Source organism: Mirounga angustirostris, unplaced genomic scaffold (assembly GCF_029215605.1).
Source record: "Mirounga angustirostris isolate CCGP_5_RB_7025 unplaced genomic scaffold, mMirAng1.0.hap1 SCAF_8, whole genome shotgun sequence".
In the NCBI taxonomy this organism is placed as follows: domain Eukaryota; kingdom Metazoa; phylum Chordata; class Mammalia; order Carnivora; family Phocidae; genus Mirounga; species Mirounga angustirostris.
In genome coordinates this window covers 138473703-138495631 of record NW_026991716.1, presented here as the reverse complement: position 1 = coordinate 138495631, position 21929 = coordinate 138473703, and the positions used below count along the sequence as shown (strand labels likewise).

General features: G+C 42.2%; 1 protein-coding gene across 10 annotated transcripts in view; it reads right to left on the bottom strand.

The window, feature by feature from the left end:
- The window catches only part of MAP3K4 (mitogen-activated protein kinase kinase kinase 4), a 116365-nt gene that overhangs the window by 12764 nt on the left and 81672 nt on the right, over positions 1-21929 (bottom strand). For 6 of the 10 annotated variants that reach the window (XR_010413838.1, XR_010413836.1, XR_010413837.1 and 3 more), the window contains exons 8-21: positions 21383-21482; positions 21200-21283; positions 19763-20029; positions 18244-18393; positions 16103-16264; positions 15381-15514; positions 14678-14756; positions 13645-13723; positions 9669-9765; positions 8717-8860; positions 5334-5434; positions 4604-4684; positions 1754-1945; positions 634-704 (exon numbers count right to left, since the gene is read on the bottom strand). Coding sequence is in view for 6 of the 10 variants with exons in the window: in XM_054505634.2 (XP_054361609.1) it covers positions 634-704; positions 1754-1945; positions 4604-4684; positions 5334-5434; positions 8717-8860; positions 9669-9765; positions 13645-13723; positions 14678-14756; positions 15381-15514; positions 16103-16264; positions 18244-18393; positions 19763-20029; positions 21200-21283; positions 21383-21482 (1741 nt within the window). In the remaining 4 variants the exon portion in view is untranslated. The remainder of the gene's footprint in view (positions 1-633; positions 705-1753; positions 1946-4603; positions 4685-5333; positions 5435-8716; positions 8861-9668; positions 9766-13644; positions 13724-14677; positions 14757-15380; positions 15515-16102; positions 16265-18243; positions 18394-19762; positions 20030-21199; positions 21284-21382; positions 21483-21929) is intronic. The other 4 variants (XR_010413839.1, XM_054505633.2, XM_054505631.2 and 1 more) reach the window with 3 other exon arrangements.

Sequence of the window (21929 nt, the reverse complement as noted above, 5' to 3'; positions counted from 1 at the left end):
AGACGCTTAACTGACTGAGCCACCCAGCCGTCCTAAATAAAATCTTTTTTTAAAAAAAAAGAAGTTCGTGACCCAGCGGGAACAAGGTGGTAGAGGCGGTGCAAGTGAGTGTCTTCCCACGCAGGAGCTGCGAGAGGGAGGGCCACGGCAGCTCCAGCCTCTTCCCCCATAGGCTCCTCTGCCCCTCAGTCCCAAAGGGTCTCCTCCTGAGCGATTACAGTGTTTGCTTCCCTGACGGGCCTCCTCAGGTTTTCCCTGCTCTCCCCCATCGTACCTCCAGCTATTGAAATGCTGCTCATTTCTGAAACTGACCACAAATGGTAACTTTTCCGCCAGCTCCCTGCTAAGACTGTTACCACCGCCCTCTCAGCCTTCAGCTAACTTTCTGGCCTCCCTCTGTATGGCACTTAGCACACCTGGGTGGAGGCAGAATTATCTGTGCACCGGGTTTGGGCGTCCTCACTGGAATCGGACACTCCGTCATCCCAGGGCATCTGCCTAGATGACTCAACATGGAGGCAGCCAAGCTAGCTCTAGGTGCTAAGAACAGCCTCGAAAACGAGCTTCTTCACCAAACCTCTATCACACAGAGGCTTCAAACCAAAAGGCCCCCCACAAGGCCAGACCACTCACCTCCTTCATAGCCATCAACTCGCCTGTGTCAACACTGATACAGGTGTAGACCTTCCCATACTGCCCCTCCCCTGTGAACAGAACAAACACACTGCTCTCAGTCACCAAAGCGAGGCCATTTTAAGTCACTCAGATGTATAATAATCTTCCCCAAGTCTGGTTCTATATTTATATAATCTACAATTATCTACCATTGCAAGACCCAAAATGTTTCTGAACATTCCCCAATGACTGAAGGCAATCTCTTGGCTGTGCCTTCCCTGTAAAAATCTAGAGTAGAAGTGACTTTGGCAAACCCGAGGAGGGGCATGAAGGTGCACACTTCTGAGCCCTTACGGCCCTCAGGGAGGTCAGGGCCGGGGGTCAGGAGTAAGCCCGGCCACCGGCTAACTACGCCTCATTGCTGCATGGCCCAGGCTGTGTGGGAGTGGATATTCGACCAACACATCTTTGGGGACATTAAGCGAAGGGGATATATGACTAAGCCTGATAACAAGAATTGATAAAATTTATAAAGCACTTTATTTTTTCAGTGTTTTCTGCCCTGATAGCTCTACGGAATGCTGAGGGTTTCCTGGGGGCTCACAGAGTCCTATTACTACAACTGTGTTGGCCTCTTCAGACCTAAACACTCCCTGGAGAGATGCATTTAAAAGACGGAAGGGTCTGAAACATGGTCAGGCTCCTTCTGTCACACGAGCCACCAGCAGTTATTTTACAAGAGGCGCTTCACCTGGAAATTAATTAATAGGCAATGTTTTAGGGAAGACTGTCTCTATCTGTACCCAGTCTCTCTTCAATAATGTGCTGGAAGGAACAAAGTCATAAGAACATCAACTGGAACTAATGGGTAAAGTTTATGTAGTTCGTCCACTGGCAACTTCTGAAGTTATCAAGCAAAACGATTCAATTTAATGAACCATTTAAAAAAATCTTTCTAAAATCTTCTCTTGTGCTGCTCTTAGAACACATTTTATAGACACATTATTTATACAAACTAAAAAACAGAACCCTCTGCAAAAGATATGCCATGTTATAAGAGAAAAGGACCAATTACATGATTTGGCCTAAAGACATGTAACTCTTGCCATTTCCAACAGAGGTTCCTCAATTTCCTTACCAATTTTGTTTCCTCTTTGCCACTTGAAGGTCACCTTCCTCAAGCCTACGTGCATAACATTATCGTAAGATTTAGGAGTATCACACACTTGACCAATGATATTCTTTCTCCTCATTTCTCGATACCTCTTTTCTTCAAACAAGCGGACTGACTTCTGGATAGCTTCTATGGGTCCTTGTTTGGAAGCACTGTCTGCAGGGAGAATCACAAAGTCAGTAGTCCCAGTCACCACAGCCAGTCAATGTCCAGCAAACAGTAATAGAAACAGAGCAATACACATGAGCACTCCAGCACAGCATGGCTTATCGTCCTCTAGTCAGATACCCAGCAGGTGCGTTCAAGTCCATTGCAATCCAACAGCTCCAGAGGACACCACCCACTGCACAGACACATACAAAATACGGGCCAGTAAGGCAGAGCCGATGACTTCCTCCCTGCAGACTGCTGCTCAGACAGACATTGCAGTGACTTCCCATTTGCCTCCAGTCTCTCTGGTCTCCGAGCCACTCTTGTTGGCCAGAACTGTCTTACTAACAGGTAAAACCTGATCATGTCCCTTTCCTACTTAAATTTATTTCATGGTTCTCAACCTGTTTACCAAAAATCCAAGCCCTTTCTATGGCATTCACGACCCTGCAGAATTTGGACCTGGTTTATCTTTCCCAGATCACTTTTGTCAGTATTCTCCTTTTCTTCCCCTACCACAGGCCCCAGACGAACCAAACTGAACAGACTCATATAGAACACTCTAAGCCGTTTCTCACTTCAAGCTTATGTCACACTCTCCTCCCTGTCTAAAATGCTGTCTTCCCACCACCGTGCCTGGGGAGTAGATCTCACGCATCACAGCTCCGCTGAAAGACCACACCTTTTCTCGGGAGCCATCTCTGGAGAGAAGCGAATTAAGTTGTCCCTTCTCTGGAAAGAGTCCAGAGCAAAGGCTCTGGAACCAGAATGCCCGAGTAAAATCCTGGCTTCGCCATTTTCCAGGTGTTTGAAAATGGGCAAGTTACCTGATTTCTTCACATATCAAATTCCTAATCTGTGCAATGAGGGTAATAATACCTCACGGACAAGCACTACTGTGAGTATTTAGTGAAATCATATGCGTAAAGCGCTAAGCCCTGGTGCCCGGGACACGGCAACACTCAGTAAGATTTAGCTACTGTTACTACTGTTCCTTACCTTCTCCTCAGGCTCCACATCTCTAGTTTTTCCACTTATTTTACCATGACCTACAGTGAAAAATAACTTCTACACATACAGAGATCTAAACAACAGTTTCATAAAACGATATTACTCTTACCACATATGATTCAGACTCCATCCTATTTTTTTTTTTTTAATGCGGACTGTACAACCCATCGATGGGTCACACCTGTCATGTGAAAAGCACTGCCTTAGATGTGTCCCCTTACATACTCCTCATTCTGTATCCTCACTATCTAAGAGCCTGAATTTTCTGGCCAACGAAGAGATCAAGGAGGACGAGGATGGCTGTGAGGTTAATTTGAGAAGAGAAATTCCCCAAGGTTTATAATGTTCTAATTATAGGTTCTTACTACAACCATTTCTTAAAAACATGAATCGCTGTTTTACCTCAATATATGACACATCAGGTCTCCTGGGCACAACAAGATTTCACAGCTATGAGCCCATGGACTCCACTGTCAAATATTTCTGGGAAAGGCTTTTTTTTTAAACAGCAAAAATTTCTCAAGATTTCTCCATCTTTGTTAATGCAAACTGTAACTGTCCTGAGAGTTCCCAAGTCCTCTTGACCACAAAGCATTTGTTTTGAAAATTATCACAGAGACCTGGCATGCGTGCGAAACTACTCGTGACGTGGGAGCCACTGGAGAGACTCTCTTCCCCATCACCCAGGCTCCAGCCCATGGATCTCCCTGCCCTAAACCCGCCGCACACATCTCGCCTGCCCCAGGCCTGGCAGTCATTTCTCGACTTCATTCCTTTTTTGAAAATCCCACCTTAGTCTGGTATCTGACACTGCATGACTGTAATGATATGCTAACCCATCTCCCCATTTCTTCCCCACTCCGGGCTAGCAGCTTCCTCCACCCCAGGGTTTTCCTAGCTCCTCCTCCCCACTCCCCGAACACACCAGGTGCCCAAGAGGCTGCAGGGCTGCCTGCCATCTCTGGGAAAGGCCTTAATCACTTAGCTGTCACTGAAAGACTGGCCATGGTCTGACTTCCCCCAGTCCCTTCAAGTTCACCTCCATTTACTGCTACACAATCACTGCGCCTCCCTCCAAATGTGTTTTTATCCTGTACTTTTCCTCCAGGCTTGATGCAGACCAGTTTTTCCTTCAAGAGTCAGCTCAAGCCTCACCCTTCCATGACATCCCCCGACTATTCCCGGCTTTGGTGGACAACATACTTCCAAGGGGCGATTGTCAGGTAAGAGCACCAGACTTGGAGACAGAAGCAGTGTGCGCTGATCCCAGCTCTGTCAGTTATCACCTTGGCCCAACTATTTGGCTTCTCAAAAACATTATCATACAGCGTAAGACATGAATAGTTCTTCATTTCACAAAGATTATTATATTCCTACGCCCACCCAAGGTGACTTACATAATCAACCACCATGACTGCTTGAAGAATACAAAGATGAATAAAACATGTTCCAGATCCAAAGGAGCTTATAATTTATTATAAGAAATAGGAAACGCATACAAACACAGTATACATAGGAAGTAATGTCACAGGTATAAAAGAGATCACAAAATATTAATGTAAATGGACTAATAATTCAAAAGCTAAAGCATATTTTAGCTGAAACTTCTCACTTTATGCTTAAACATCTTAAGTTCAACGTTCTCTCTCTTACCCTTCGTCTGGCTGATAAGTGTCCGAAGTTCCCAGCTTCTTCGAGCTGACCCACCTGAATCACCTTTTGGATATGCTGGTTCTGGAAGAAGTATGTTTTTCACACAAATTAAGATTTATGGAACAGATATGCTTACGTAATCGAAAGCAAGACTGAAATGGTGCGTGGCAATGATTAGTTACCATCAACCTGTCCTTTCTGGTCATTAATTTCTATTTGACGTGAGTGTGAGAAGCTATCTTGACAATCAATTCTAGAAAACTATACCAAACTAAGAAGTTGTCATGATTACATGTTACATGATTACATTATGTTACATGATTTTAACTATATAAACCTTCCATAAATAACAAGACATCAGACTACTGAGCGGAAATTAGATTCTCTGGGGACCCCCCTCAAGAGGCCTGGCATTATAATAAAGCCTCAGTGTATCATTAACAAACCTACTACAGGTTTGTATTTTTAAAGAAAATAAGAGTGCTTGGCAATTAAAGTATCAGGAATAATTTTCTTTGAAAAGCAACAAAAGTAGACCTAGAAAATGCAAGTACAGCTAAAAAGGCATCTATAGTAAAAAGCCAACATGTTGAATATCAAATGTTCTCCGGGAGCTCTGTCACCTCTTTCTCACTCTTCATTTCTTTCTGAGGCATAACCCATGGAAACTGGTAAACTGAGGCAGAGGATTCAGCCGGTTGAGACCAGAGTCTGCGCCTCACACACTCACCATCGCGCTCCTCTGTGGGGCTTGAGTGGCGGCTCAGGGACCGAAACTGTAACTCGGCGGCTATGGAAGCCAACCGGTCGTTCTCAGGGACGCTGGAACCCCTGTTTCAAGATTTTTTTAAAAAATTGAGCTGTCAATTCAATGGAACTCAAAATGAAAGATCTGGGAGATTCTTCTAGAGCGGTAATTCTCAACTAGGGGTAATTTTGCCCGCTGGGGAAACCTGGTATCAAGTGAGTACAGGATAATGCGACGGACAGCCCCCAAGATACAGAATTAGGCACCCAAAGTGAACAGCGCTGCTACTGGGAAACCCTTCTCTGGAGCTGGGAAGGACAGTCGGATTTTTATCCTCCGCTGCTGGCACATGAGAACCTGACTGCGTAACGCTCTGTTTTAAGTTAAAAACAACAAAAGTACAAACAAAACAGGATTTATTCAAGGGTTACTGACATGTGTGGAAAGCTCCACCATTTAAGCCCAGGAGGGATAAAAATTATTAGCCAAACAGAGCTAATATTTAAAATTCTGATCATACTATGTATTTATGTACTTAATTCTATTTAAAGTGTTAAAATTATTACATGATTCAAAAGATTTCAAATCTCTTACTAAGAAAATGCAAGGGCACACTTAATGATTTTTCAAGCAGTCGCCAAGCAAAGGGGCAGAAGAGCAGGAAGCTTAGCATGTAAAGAACAAAGTTAATTTGCTGCTTTTCCAGAATAAAGTTAAGTGTGTTTAGAAATCCAGAATGAATCCATACAGAGTAAAACCCAGAATTAAATAAGGGAAGTCTTAAAATTATAATTCAAATAATCCAAGATAAGTATGGCCTAAGTTTATTAACAAGTTTCGTGTGTATGAGCGATACCATGCTCCTTTCCATCAGATGCTGAATAGATTTAAGGCGACAGGGTTCTACTGAACAGATGTTCACAAATTATGAAGTATGTACTGCTTTTTTATTTCCCTAAACTCTCAAATCTAGCATAATTGTTAAGTCTGAAGAGAGGGGGACATCCTCTATCGCCATGGGGTTCATCAAAAAGTCTTGACGCCATTTCATGGAAAAATCACAGATACTGAAGTGAAGAGACCCGCGACTCCTAAAGCCACACCCAAGACTGTGTTGCCAAGCAGAGGTCACACGACCCCTCTATTTTCCTGATCTCCCAGAGATAAAATTAGCCAATTCCACATCCTCAGAGATTTTTGCTGGGCAAAAAATATACTTAAAAGAAATAGTGTGCTGGTGAATGTTTAACTACTAGCTGTGGAGTTCTACAATTTCAGTGGTGTAACAACCGGCTTGCAAAATCCCTGAAAAATTAACCATCAGGCTCACAAAGCAGTAAGAGCCCAGCCCCAACAAACAGAACACTGTAAAAAAGTTTTATAAACATGGTAAGATCACTAAAGCCCAGACTATTTCCTAAGTCAAACCAAATCAAATCAAAACATTCAAAGGCTGCTGTGGGGCACAGTAAGACTTCACTCACAGGGCTGACGGGTCTCTAGGACGGGAAGGGCCACACACCGTGAGGTGGGGGTCTTCCTGCTGACGCTGGAAGTCCTGGCCATCATTCGGCTTCCCCCCCGCAGCCCGTTCACAAGCGCCGGGCTATACCAGGACGTCGGCGGGGCACGTGCCTCCACCTCGGGGTCTGTTGCACAGGCCCACCACAAAGGGGCTGTTCAGGCCCAAAGTTAAACTGAACAGGAGCCGGGCTCAAACGTAGGAGTGTGGCAAACCACCATCGGCTAAGCGCATCTCCACCTGGCCTTGCTGTCCTCTGCCCACCGACACCTACACACCACCAGAGAGTCAAGAGATCGTGATTCCTTTGTAAAAAATGGCCTTCGAGATGGCACACTGTGATGGTGGTAAAATTTCTATGTGTCAAGAATCATCCAAAAGATGAAGAATACTTATGAAATGCTACTCACAATGGACTGAAAACAACCTCCACAAAGCCGAAGACTAAATGCACATGAAGGCCGACCACACGTACTTCACTTTTACACTAAAATACACTTAACGTACCACACCTCCAGCTCACAAATGCCTTAAGCCACAGTTCAGGAACCTCTACAAAAGTGGGGGGCGTTCCTCCGTTTTCTAGTTTTGCAGGAATGGTGTGCAAACGTGGATGCAGTGGGTCATGGTGAAGTGCTCTCCGCCCCCGTGTCTGCACGTGAGGGCAAGTGGCTTCCCTTCACCCTGAGTTACACTTACAAAAAAGTAGTTTCAGTGCCTCCTTCAGGGACAGGAGGGCATATGTGGAAACATTTGCCATGAAATGCTCTCAACATAAAAATGAAGAAGGTAAATGGGAATCTGTTTAATGGTAAACTGTTAATTGTCTTGGTTGACAGCTTAAGCTGTAAAATACGTTGACTTTTCTTAGATTATAGATGTTTATCACTACAAATTACGAGCAGTTATTATTTTAATGAATGAGAAGGATGGAAATGTTTGTAGAAATTTTAGACTGTTACAAAGTAAGTCTAAAGACATTTTAGTGTTTCTTCAATTCTAAAGCTATACGTCATCTTTCTGCCAACAACATACTAGTATTTTTTCTTTGGAGCAAGATACAGGGCACTGAGTTCCTTCACAGTTTCATCTTTTTTGCTCAGATGACCCTCAACCCACAGAGTTTTATTTGACTCTATCCCCATCTTTATTGGAAGATGAGAAGAGTACCAGTGTACCCCCTCTGCCAGACGTAAGGGGAGAGTTAAGAGTGACCGAATGTCCTTTCTCCATTAAGTCTATGAGACCTTGACGAAATCCTCTGTCAAAACTAACAACTAGAATGGGAAGAAGCGCAAACACTCCTTACCTATACGGAAGACTCAAGCAAGAGGCTTTCTGGAGCTTGCCAAGTGTCTGAAAGCTCTCTCTAGTAATGATACGCTCTCCATATAAGATACAAGCCCCGTGAACACATTTTTCCAACTTTCATAAACTACTTCTAATCAATAATTCTATAAATTAGAAAACTTGTTAGAAAAGTGATCCTCCGAAAAAACAAATCCCCACCTAATGGTGTTAACTAGAGCCATCTCTGAGCTACGTTGGGACCGACCCCTCAAGAAAGGCACTACTTGCCAAAATTCTCACGTCCCCTTCGGTGGGGACCAGGCTCTTCGGTCTGATACTCTCTCCGAAGAGCTGTTATTGGCAGGGAGTCTGGTCATTGTGGTTAACATTAGCTCCGAGGAAATATTAATCAGGCAAATTATGTACTCGTGCTTCTGGGTGCTAGAGCCTTAGGGGGGGTGACACGTCCCCGGGCCACGTCCCAAAGCCGAGGCCGCTGCAGAAGTGCCCAGGAGGGGGCCAAGGAGGCATGCCACTGGTGGAGGGTGACTACCTGGTATCATGGGCACTGCTGACAGGTTTGGCTGGCACAGAGTCGCTGCCCGAGGGGCCGGGGCGACCGGCGGCGGCCGCAGCAGTGACAGAAGCAGCAGCGGGGCTGCCGTGGCTCCGCGCGTCCGAAGGCACGCTCCGAGTGCTGAGACGAGAAGAAAAGCTTCAGGAACACAGCTGAGAAAAGGGACTGGACTCTCCAGTGGTTTTCAATTAAGAATACAATAGGGTGAGGAAGTGAAAAATATTTAAAAATATAAAATGCAAATTTTTCTTTGAGATTCAGGTCTAGGCATAAAAAAGAAAAAAAAACTAATTATTCTGAAAAATAATTGTGGTCTTCTCCTAGCAAATACTGTCAAATAAAATTAACTTTTAAAAAGTGATTCTACAGGGGAGAGAAAATGCTCACTCCCTCAAGATGCAGAAATGCCACCACATTCAAGGGAAATACTTTGTGCTAGAGTTTCAGAACTCACTCTAGTTTTTAAGTTGCCTCAAGATTATAGACACACATGAAAGTCAAGACTGGAAAGATCATTCCAATTTTTCTTCACCTCTACACTGACGTGTAGGATTGTTTTTCAAATGTTTACTATGCTATGCACACTCAAATTTGTTTTTGTAAGGTCATTTTCAAAGAAAGAGAAAGAAAGAATTATTCCAAAGCCAGCAAGCATTTAGTAGCTTGAGGTTATAAATAAGCTGAGAAACTAAGTTATCTGGAAAGGTACAAGTCTGTTTTAAAGTTGCACGTTTTCTTCTCTTGCAACTAAGGCACACTGTGGTGTATCTTCGAGATAATGCAACTAAGTAAGAGCTTTTAAAACAGTGTGCACGAGACCACAGAAAAAACACTCAGTGATCAGAGCAAGCTCCAGCAGCCGTCGGAGCAGAAGCATGAAGCTCAGAGAAGAACCCAGACAGCAAACGGCTACATAAGCTCCAAATACCTGAATCCCTCTGGAGTCGGGATGATTAGATGTGGGTTAGGAGGGTCACTGTGGCATCGCGGCACCTTCACAGGACGGGGGCTGTTCCGATGAATAGCTGCCAGTGACAATGGTGATAAATGCAACTTGTTAAAGGAGTCAACAGAAAAAGCCAAAGCAGGTCCCCACACAGAAACGGGATGGGACCTGACTTTGCTGGTGGCCAAAATAAACCCATTATGTAAGTAAGAAAATTGTATCACATAGACCAACGTTGTTGAAAATGCACTTTTTAAAAATTATAAAAGGTATATTATACATTCAAACTTTGAGCCATCAAAAACATTTCTGAAATCCTGGAGAGAAAGTACACAATGGACAGGAAACAAACAATGTGACCCAGCTAGAGACGGAGATAACAAAGAGTTCTTGATGCTGGCTACATTTTTAGAAAGATTCTGGCCTGTGCTGACACTTCAACAGGTTCTGAGTCAGGGATGGTCACTGTCATTTTCCTGAGTATACGGAGTTTTATTTAATTCCTTTAAACCAAACGAGGAGGATCAGACACAGTTTAAGTGGGCTATTCGTCTTTTCAGAACATGTTTTCTTCTCTTCTTTGTTTAAATATTCTGGTAAAAACTAGATAAAATTTAAAATAAAAATTTAGGGGCGCCTGGTTGGCTCAGTTGGTTGAGCGACTGCCTTCGGCTCAGGTCATGATCCTGGAGTCCCGGGATCGAGTCCCGCATCGGGCTCCCTGTTTGGCAGGGAGTCTGCTTCTCCCTCTGACCCTCCTCCCTCTCATGCTCTCTGTCTCTCATTCTCTGTCTCTCAAATAAATAAATAAAATCTTTAAAAAATAAATAAATAAATAAATAAATAAAATAAAAATTTAAAGGGCCCTTGCCTAGTGATTACAGAAACGCTGATAATTCTCCTTTCCCCAAACCAGACACCACTGGGGTACCACACGTGTAACATTTTGTCTATTTCGCCCTGACTGACACATGTCCTCTTACTTTTCACTTGGTTTTAACCCTCCTTAGTTTTTTAAATGTTGTCTTTTCTCTTCAGGTGAATAATTTCATGCCATATGTTTTATTTCATCTACATACGCTTTATCCTAAATGGAATAAAGAACCTTCTTCACGGTTCTGATTTGTCTGTTGTCAATAACATTACACAAGAAACACCAAAATCCCCAAAATGGAGAGATCTGAAGGGAAAACTTGCAAAGCAAAAATCAAGCAATTACTAAGAAAAAATTCAGGCAATTTGTGTCTCTGGCTCATTATCTCAACCATTACGATAGTAAATGAAAGAACTCCAACAGTAACAAAGGTAAAAAGAGGAAAAAAAAAAGGCAATAAAAATGCTTCGGGAAGGAAGGTGATGTCTTTAATTCAGCAAACATACTGGGAACTTTGGAGGCAAGTATCACTACAAAATTTCATCTTCAAAGTATAAAAGAAAGATGCTGCTAAAACACACGCATAGGAGTTCCACATTCTTCATATATGAGAGAGAACATTTAAGAGTATATATAAGTAAGGGGCGCCTGGGTGGCTCAGTTGGTTGGGCGACTGCTTTCGGCTCAGGTCATGATCCTGGGGTCCCTGGATCGAGTCCCACATCGGGCTCCCTGCTCAGCAGAGTCTGCTTCTCCCTCTGACCCTAACCCCTCTCATGTGCTCTCTCATTCTCTCTCTCTCAAATAAATAAATAAAATCATAAAAAAAAAAAGTTACAACTTTCTAAGGCATAAAAATTTTAAAAAAGAGTATATATAAGTAACTGCTGCAAAACTGTGATTATTTCATTGCAAAGAAAATCCAAACGGTCAATAAACATAAAATAGACGCTCTAATTTCACTAGTGATATTTACTATAGAGATGCTTCTCAGGGCAAAAACTAACAAAACATGGGGCGCCTGGGTGGCTCAGTCGGTGAAGCGTCTGCCTTCGGCTCAGGTCATGATCCCAGGGTCCTGGGATCGAGCCCCGCGTCGTGCTCCCTGCTCAGCAGAGAGCCTGCTTTTCCCTCTGCCTACTTGTGACTCTCTCTGTCAAATAAATAAAATTAAAAAACCAATGTCCACAAGGAAAGGGTGCAAAGAACTGTAATACACCCACTAACGGACACAATGCAGCCACTAAGGAGAACGACTTGGATCTCTACCGTTGACAGGGAGGAATTTCTACAGCTGTCGGGCCAGAAGAGCAAGAGATGAGTATCCAACGTGGCCCAACCTTTACGCCGTAGAACAAGTGGCCTGTCTGTGCTTGTGTGGTACCAGGAGCATAAAGGAGGCAGAATGCATCTGTACAATTACGTGAGCGTGCAGAACCGAGGGAAGGCTATCCACCAGGCTGCTGTCGGTGGTTCCGAGTGCGGAGCAGCGGGGAGGAAGACAGGCAGCAGGAACGACAGCTGGTGTGCTCTCCCTTTCCCTAACTGCCCTTGTAAGGACAGAGCACAAAGCCAGATGCAGACTGCTGCCGTGCACAGAGCACTACAGCTTACAAAATGTAAATGCAGAGCCCTCATGAGCATCGATGTTGTGCACGTGCAGAGGAGGCTCAGTGATGTTACCCGGGCAGCCCCGGGTCACCGGGCTGTCTGGCAATCTGACTCTCAGCCAGTGCTACTTCCACCAAGCCACGTGGCCCCGAAGACAAAGAGCACCTCCCGCCTACAGACAGCACTGCTAACCAACCACCCACTGGCAGCTGGGGGAGAGGCACACAGATAATTAGGGACACCACGGCAGCAGTGATTACCCATCAACCGTGGGAGTACAACTGTTTTCTTTCTTTCCTCTGTAGCGTTTTTCTACCTTGACATTTTTTCTACATGTATATTTGCTACATTTCTTTACATACTCTATGTTATAATTTTGCTACCATGAAAATGATTCCATATGTAGTTATTTTAAAGAAGTGATTTTTACTGAATTATTGATCATGTATTCTTAGTGAAATATTTTAGGAGATCAGAAAATCCAAGTTTTTAGGATAATATGATTAATCAAAAGTTCCATAAGAATATAGAATGCTATAAAATTGTAACATTATATACAATGTTCAAAGAGTTTTGCAAATGATAACTTCCATTTCATAACAGCCTTGGGAGAAAAAAAGGTATAAAATGAGTAACTGAGTGAATTTTAAAGACAGAGAAACCAAGCATTAAGACCTGGTCTACTAAATTTTCTGTGGCTAGCAAGCACCCTTTAAGATACAGTTCCTGCTAAATAAGTTTACCATTTATGAATTATTTTATTTTGTGTAATTTAAACTGCTTCAAAATTTCTAAGTTTTCATTTTTGGATGTTTATTAAATATAAATACAGTTTTGCTTTTATTTACTATCTCAAGAATGGGGGAAGGCACAGTCTTTTTCTGATATATTTTGTTTTAAAGTTTCAAGTTTAAACTGTCATTGAAAACTATAATGAAAGTATATCATAGCATAACTTGCGTTTTTGGGGGTTTTTTTTGTTTCTTTAAGTAAAATCAATTAAGAATTTACTCCGTTAGTGGTGAGATTCTTAGCTGTGGAGAAGAAAACAAACTCATTCTCCTTGGAAAGGTGAAGAAGGGGGCAGAACAATTATACTCACTCACCTCTAGCAGGAAAGGCCCTTGCTCCCTAACACTAACAGACAGCTATCTCTACAAGTCTTTCCTTCCCAGAAGAAGAGATTTTAAGAGAAGAACAGATTTATTGTTGGTATGCAAAATATACATTAATTAATTAAAATGTGTAGTTAACACTGTTGGCAGGCAGTGCATATCCTGTGCTGGCATTTTAATCTTCCTGTTGGATTTAGGACTGTGGAGTTCCCCATACACACACCTCATTCCTATCACTGCCGTCTTCTTCAATATTGTTAAAGAACTTCTCTACCCAGCATGAAGGGCTGCAACCGTAAGATGACGCACTTGCCCAAACCAGGAGGTGCTAGGGGAAATGTTCTAACTGCCGTCTTACCAAGGTACAAACCTGTAACAGGACTGTGTGGCTTTCCTATCACATGGCCAATGCACTCATTCATCAAGGCTTGAAGACTCTAGGCAAATGGGAAAGGACAAGAAAAGAATGTACATTCTCTCAATGATATAAGTAGCACAAATCAAGCTTTCAGTGTATTTAAAAGAAATATGCTATGCTATCCTTAGTAAATACTTTCAAAGTTCATTTAAAAGACAATAGATACAAACAAATTAAACACAAACTGCACATATTTTAAAATAATAAGAATATATGCCATTCAATTTTTATAAATAAAAGCAAATTAGCATTCAACTCCCCATAAGGCAATGATGTGCACAAGCAAGGAACTTCTCCTATAATCATCTCTACTATTTGGAGGCTAACATGATTGAATTCACATGTTGAACATCATCTTTTTGAGCTGATGGAATGTACTGGAATAACAGTGGTAATATTTAACATTTGGCATGCTCTCAAATGACGCATGCTGAAGTGAAACAGCTAATCCTTGTTCTTCATTAAACTGCTAAAAAGCAGTAACTATTAAGTCAGCACTTTATAAAATTTGAAACTGACAAATATTTTAGAAGTACCAGGCTTCAGGGGCGCCTGGGTGGCTCAGATGGTTAAGCGTCTGCCTTCGGCTCAGGTCATGATCCCAGGGTCCTGGGATCGAGTCCCGCATCGGGCTCCCTGCTCCTTGGGAGCCTGTTTCTCCCTCTGCTTTTCTCTCTCTCTCTCTCTCTCTCTCTGTCTCTCGTGAATAAATAAATAAAATCTTTAAAAAAAAAAAAGAAGTACCAGGCTTCATAGATATCCACTGACTTAGTCGGTTGAACAATATTGTTATAAAAACAAAAGAACATGGAATATCTTACTACGTTGTTATGAGTGCTTTAACTTACAGCGTTATCATTACAATTATGAAAAAAATATTTAAGAACAACTATAAAAAAACACACAATCAGGAACAGTGATCAACTTATTTCTTTAATTAAAAAACAAAACAAAACTCTAGAATATTCCATACCAAGAAGTCATCTTCTGGCAAAGCTGAAATGAAGGCAGGTTCAATGGCTTGTAGAAAGTCAAAACCTTGGGTTGCCCACCTGTTACATGAGGAAGTTCAATAATCACAAAACCAAGAAAACGCTGTAGCAGTTTTAGCCTATACAATACTGAAAAGTAATCTGACTGGAAAATTATCATCTAAGAAAAAAACACAATTTTCATCTTTATGTAAATGCCTGGGGTTGAGTAAATTTATAGCATGTTTTGAGAAAAAAGGACAAACAGCTTCTTAATAAAGGAACTGGTTACCAAATTGTTTCCATTTACATTCATAAAAGGCTTAAATTGCATGAGGGAGGGAAAAAAATTAGCAATCAGGAAGACGTGTCCAGGGAGAATATGAGCTCCCCTAAAGTTAACTCATTATGGAACTTCTTAAGTTTTCCAAAAATTATGGGGTTTTCTGTGTTAACAGTTTCATTTAAAAACACAACAAAGCAAAATCCTATCATCAAAGACTTCAAGATGCCCCTTTTTGTGTCATCTGCTCAGCAATCTCACATAAAATATACACATGAAATACTACCATTCCCACATCCCTCTCTTATTCCTGCATTTTCCAGCTTCACAGGCTTCTCCAACATTCTCTCTCTCTCTCTCTCTCTCTGTAGCAGGAGTACTGAGTTACTTGCAGTTCTAGGATACATCTACTTGGTCCTTACCTGGGTCTTGTACCTCGACCACTCTCACATTTAGTTAGGACATAGTTCATCCATTTCCGGGCAAAGCTTATATATTTGTCTCCTATCTTCTGTCTAAACTCTCCAGACATCAAACGAACAACTTCTTTATGATACTGTAAGAAGATTTTGTGTATATCAAAATTAAGAGGAAAGTAATGATTATATAAATATCTAAACACTACCAATGCCACATCTGTTTCATAAAATACCATTTTTCTATAAACAAAAAGCAAAATCCAATTAAAACAGATATTTTCAAGAGTAGGAAGAGTTCAACGATTCATTAGTTGCATATAACACCCAGTGCTCATCGTTGAACATTACAACAAAAACTAATGATGTACTCTACGTTGGCTAATTGAACATAATAAAAAAGAAAAAAGTGTGAAGAGTTAAAGATAATGCAATGTCTTAAAATGCACTTTCACCAATGTTCTACTCGTAAGTTTAAATTACGAATGTACTCTTATGATACTAAACATCTCTTAAAGAAGGTTTTAAAACGGAAGTAGAAAGCTGTTAGCACAAAATAAAAACTGGACAACTATCTGACAATTTAAAAGGAAACCAACATTTCTGATACCCAGCAGCGGGTAAGATGACATTCTTGATTTGCTGTACAAGATTCCTCATACTTTGGTAGGTAAGTTAGAGAGCAACTGTGAGGTTACACTGTGCTTTTCCTCTTCTTTTGTACCTACCTCGAACCCAAAGTTGTAGCCCTGAATCATTGCTTCTCGGTAGTACTGCTGTAACGTGACAGACTCAGATTCATCAACTTCAGCATCAAATTCTGAAGTGAACATGTGGTCCACTCGGTCAATGGCATCACTTATTCTGTTGCAAAGCTCTAGTGCATCATTCTAAAGAGTCCCAAACCATAATTAATCCAAACAAAGCAAATCACCTAATACTTAACTGTATTTTAGAGGAAGATTTCATTTCTTTCATCATCACAGATACTAATCATTGCAATACATTTTGGCCATATTTATTTTGGTCATTCAAAAATAAAGGAAATGTGTTATTTATTTATTTAGTTAGTTTGTTTTTAGCTGTATTAGGTATTCTTTAACATCTTATGAAATACAGGAGGGAAAAAATCCATTTAAAATGATAATGTCTAATTCCTATAAGATGCTTTCATCTTTAATATTTTGCATATCAACCACCAGCTGCTTTTTCCCCCTTGGCAGTTGCTAAAGTATGACTTCAATCGAACAGGATTTCAATCCAACAGGAAGTCTGTATCATCCTTCGTTATCTCCCTGACACTCCCTAGTTCAGGGGTTCTCAGTTGGGGTGTCAGTCAGGGTCAATTTTACCCAAGGGGGCATTTTACCCAAGGGGACATTACCCAAGGGCAATGCCTCTTTTGGTTGTCAAAACTTGTGGAGATAGGGTGTGAAATCTATTGGCATCTAGTGTGTAGAGATCAGAGATGCTGCTAAACATCCTACAAAACAGGACAACTCCCCAAAACAAAGAATTATTGACCCAACACGTCAATATTGCAGAGGTTGGAAAACCTTGTCCTAGTTCATGCTCTGTTGTTTCCCTAAGCAGGACTACAATCACTCCAAATCGGACCCCTTCCTCTCACCCTTCAACACACACGTATGTACATATGGTCTCCATTGGGCTATCCCCCTACAGACTTTTCCAAAATATTCTTCCTAAATATTCAACTACTACTCTCTGAGACTTAGAAAAGATAAAATCCAAAACCTCTCAATAGCCTGATTTTTGCCCACCTGATTTTACCAGCCTTATCTCCCACAACTTTCCACTGTACACACCAAGATCTAGCCAAATCAGACTATTTGATATTCAGCGAGCATTCCCAGTACCCTGACCCAGGGACACTGATGCCCAAATGTTCCTTCCCAGTTTGTATCTTCTGAAATCCTCCAAGCTGAAATGCCTCCATTGTGGCAACTCCAGATGCGACCAGGAGGATCCAATGTCTTCCTGCTCAGGAGGAGAGACGCTCAAGAATTCCTTACGCTCAAGAATAATCAATATCTTATATAATTTTGCACTCTCCAGAGTTCATTGGCTCAAACTAAAAGAAAAGAAAAAGTGCCCTGCACTGGCATTCGAGTGGGATGGCAATCGATGAGAGAACGTGTTTCTAGGTGAATGAGACAAGTCAGACTCACAGAAGAAACAAATGCTTATCAAACTACTTATAGTTTCAAGAAGTGCTTCTTCTTCAAGAAGTCAAGCCTTAATGTGACGAAGAGGGCATAACTGATGGCCCGTGGAAAAGCATGGATCAGACCAAGACTGATGAACGGAAGACAAGGTAGAGGTGGTAAAAACAGGAAATAATGAGAAAAGAAGGTGAGGCTCTGGCTTGACCTGAACTCCGAAGGCCTAATGCCTGTCTACAACCGGCTTTCTCTACTGCATTTAATTTGGCTGAATTATCAGTTAAATAAAAGAAGAAACAAGTCTTCTTTTAGGTTACACATTACTGATTTGGAGTAGCTCTAGCAAATACTCGTAATTGCTAAAGAAGAAAGAAACCTGGATTAGGAGTGAAGAGACCTAAATTCCAGTATCAACTTGGCTACTAACCAACCATGTGGCCATTCAGAAGTCACATAACTGGTCAAATTTCTATCCCTTCCAATTCCAACATTCTATGGTTCCAAGAAAGATCTGGGAGGTTTTAGTGAAGACATGGGACAATGGGAACCGGGAAGAGGGAGAACAGTAAGGACCACGTAAGACTTCAGGTCCCTCGGGTGGGATGACACTGTCGCACACAGATGCCTCCAGAGTGTCACCTCCACACACAAATCAAGGGGCTCAGGCGGAGGTGGCGGTGACATACCTTTAGCTGCTGCAAAGCTCTGGCGATGACCGGCTGACTGGACGTCTGCTCCTGGCGGAGAGTCATGAGTCCCTCGATGGACTGCTGGAAAGCTTTTCTCTGGCTGGTGAGATGCGCAGACTGCATGACCACTAGTAAAAGATGATCCACCTGGGAGGAGAATCAAGCACAGGGCTTAAAAACAGACCCACTCACCGTTTCCCATTCTAGGTCAACCCCTAGTCCAAAAACAATGGCAAACTCGTCAGGGCCACCAGGCCAGTAAGCCCCAGATCAGAAAGCAGTTTTCAAGCAGAGCTACTCCCTGCCACGGGAGCCACAGACCGCAGTGGGCGCTACTGTCTGAGGTCTTCCAAACAACGCTGAAGAATCCCATGGAACTGTGCAGACATGGGGTCTCTGAGACATCCTAGAACTGCAAGTAACTCAGACTCCTACAGCAGTGTGCGTGTGAGTGTGTGTGTGTGTGAGCAGTCTGTGAGGCTGGAAAATGCAGGAATAAAACAAGGTGAGAGGAGTGGCCTTCCATGAAACAGACAAAATCAAGAATTTAGTATCTTTTTAAGTGACAGAGTCACTGCAGTATTTTGCATAGAAGTGTGTGTGATATGACCAGAGTTACATATTATAATGATCATTCTCAAAGCACCCAAACAAACACACACACAGACCTGGAGGAGGGAAGGTGAGGCTGGAAGCAGGGAAACTAAAATTGAGACAGTGCACTAGGCCAGGAGCCAGATGACAAAGTGTGACCACGGCAGGGGCTCTGGGCTGCAGACAAAGTGTCATTGACTGGAAATGCTCCGGGTGTGTTAGGGCTGCGGACGAACTGGAAGGGTAAAAGGATGAGTTTATATTAACTGTCACATTCTGGTTTCAACAACTGAGTGGCCAGAGCACCACTCGCTGAGACAGGGAACATGAGCGGAAGAGCAGGTGGCGTGGACTCAAGAGCACAGTCAGCCAGTGCGTTCAATGCTGGCCAGGCTGAGTCTGAGGTGCATGCGAGCATTCACCACCACTGTCCCGATGTCAACAGAGAGAACGTGAAGAGGCTTCTTACGGGTTTTAATTGAGTTATACAAATCATCACGGGATCCCTGCCGGGTGAGTAGGTAATAGCCTCTACTACAAAAATGTTAACTAACAGCAAGTAAACCAGAGTACCTGAAGAAGCAGAATTTCTGAATTACAAATTAAATGAGGGAGATAATTCCTTTTCGATCATGAGCATACAGATCACGACTGAACTAAGATACAAATATTTCAAATATTCCAGGATAATTTAACATACTTACAGAATTTGAAGGAATATCTTAGTACAACTTGTGATACAGAATGTTTAAAACAGGGAGGCATACTTTGGGGGAGTCTACAGTTGAGACGACTATGGCGGTTAAAGCAGTCATTCAGAAGCTGCTAATAACTTCCTTTTCCTAAAACTATTTTAAGTAAATACTACTGCTCCAAGGCAGGGGTGGGAGTAGTGGACATGGGACCTGGGGGTGACACACACCTGCATGCTTCTCAGGGTGTCAACAGTCTCGGCCTGAGGCACAATTCTGACGGGCGGTGCCTCCCACGTGGCCCAGCTATCTTCCGAGTCCCGAGCGCCATCGCGGCGCTTGGTTAGCAGGAGATAGGCGTCGATCAGGACATCATCTGACTCTTTAGAGCAGTCCTTTCCCGCGGCTGCGTGGAGTAGCTGCAAAATAATGCTCTTCTCCGCAGCAAGAGTGTCTGGAACAAACACCTGCAAGTTTTCTAAGCCAGGAATCTGTACCTGCAGAAGAAACGACCCAAAGTCTGAGATGAGGGAATGTCACATGTTACAAAAATTTAATTAAAATACATAAAACTAGAAAAAGACAAGCAGGTGTGGGAAGGCCAGCACTGAGGGCATTGCAAGGGGCCCAGCCCCATGTGACTGGGGGAGGATGCGGAGGGGCACGGGAGCGCTGTGCTGGAGGCCTGGGAAGGCTTCTCCACTCACTGGGCATCCTCCAGCTGCTTTATTTTCAAGAAGCAAGAAAACACCCTTTAGGGGAGGAACTGCAGCCTGAAACAACCTCAACTGATGCTACTTTGTGATGCTTACAGAAAGTCACCTGACTCGGTAAAAAGGCAAAAAATGTTAACACAGATTCACTAATCATTCTTGGTGGGGGCATCACAAGAAGCCTTTTAAAGATCATTTTAATAAGGAACACATATGTGATACTGTTGTGCAAATCACAAACAACTGCAGGTGGGATAAAACTGTGGGCCTGGGATAAAATTTCCAGTAACAATATCATACACAGAATCTATAAGTACTAAGTCTCAAACAACTTAAATGGTAGTAAAGATGAGGACTCCAAAAGGGGCTCCAGTGACGAGTCGGGCACTGATGGCCAAAGTTCCTGTAAAAAAATCTGAACTGTTTCAGAAAATGTGAGGGTAAAAACAAAACGACGACTTAAAAATCAATTATTAGGGGCGCCTGGAGGGCTCAGTGGTTAAGCGTCTGCCTTCAGCCCAGGTCATGATCCCGGGCTCCTGGGATGGAGCCCCGCAGCGGCTCCCTGCTTCTCCTTCTCCCTCTACCCCTCCCCCACCCAGGTGCACATGTGCACGCTCTCCCTCCCTCTCAAATGAATAAAATCTTCAAAAAAATCAATTATTATTTTATTATTTTACATTACTATTTTAGATACATTATTTTAAATACATGTGTAACTAATTTTAATAAATAGTATGAATAAATATTTGGTTATTTTATCTGTATTCTAAAAGCAAGTTAGTATGAAAAACTTTGTTTTTCTGCTTATTTCATTGAGAAATTATGAGAAAGTCTTATTACTGGGATCAATATATAGCCAGCAAAGCCTAAAATATTTACTATCTGGACCACGAAGAGAAGAGAAAAACAGGAAAGGCAAAATATTCCAATTACACCATCTTTAATATTTACCTTAACATACTGTTTTGATTTCAGAACATCCAGAAGGTCTCTAACTGGGGCTGAAAGTATGAACTCTGCTGCTATTTCCAGGTCCTAGGATCACAGTTACAAAGAAACTTCTTTAGGGTTAGCTTTAAAAAAAAATAAGGTAAAATAAAAACTTTAAAAAATCAATTGGGATTGTTAACTCACCTTTCTCAACATTTTAGCAAATCCAAGTGCCTTGGAGGCTCTTTCTCTAGCTTCGTGAAAGAGTTCCTTCAGTGCTCGACTAATCTCTATAACAGATCTCCTGCCAAGTTGATTGAAATCCAGTTAGAGTACATTAGAGTACATCAAGAAATAAACAGCAATAAAGATGAAGCAAATTGGATAAATGGGAACAAGCAATTATGGAGAATGTACTTGAAATACTCAGAAGCTTGCTCTCTTGTGGTTTTCCAGAAAGTGCTTGTATTCTTCAAATAAATAAGGCACATACAATAACCTTCAAATAACAGTAAGCTTGATTTTCTAAAGATTTCCCCATAATAACTTCTTGGAGTTTGAGATAAAGTTCTTACATTGACTCCCAGCTCAGGATCTTACTAAAAAGGAATATATCCGTGCAGTGGTGGGCTGCTGACTGTTTACCAACTGGCTCCCCTCAAAGAACTGCCTTATGTGGTGTTTGGAGATTTCTGTGGTGTAAATACTCGCATCATCGCTGCCCGCAGGCCCCCAGTGTGACAGCACTGAG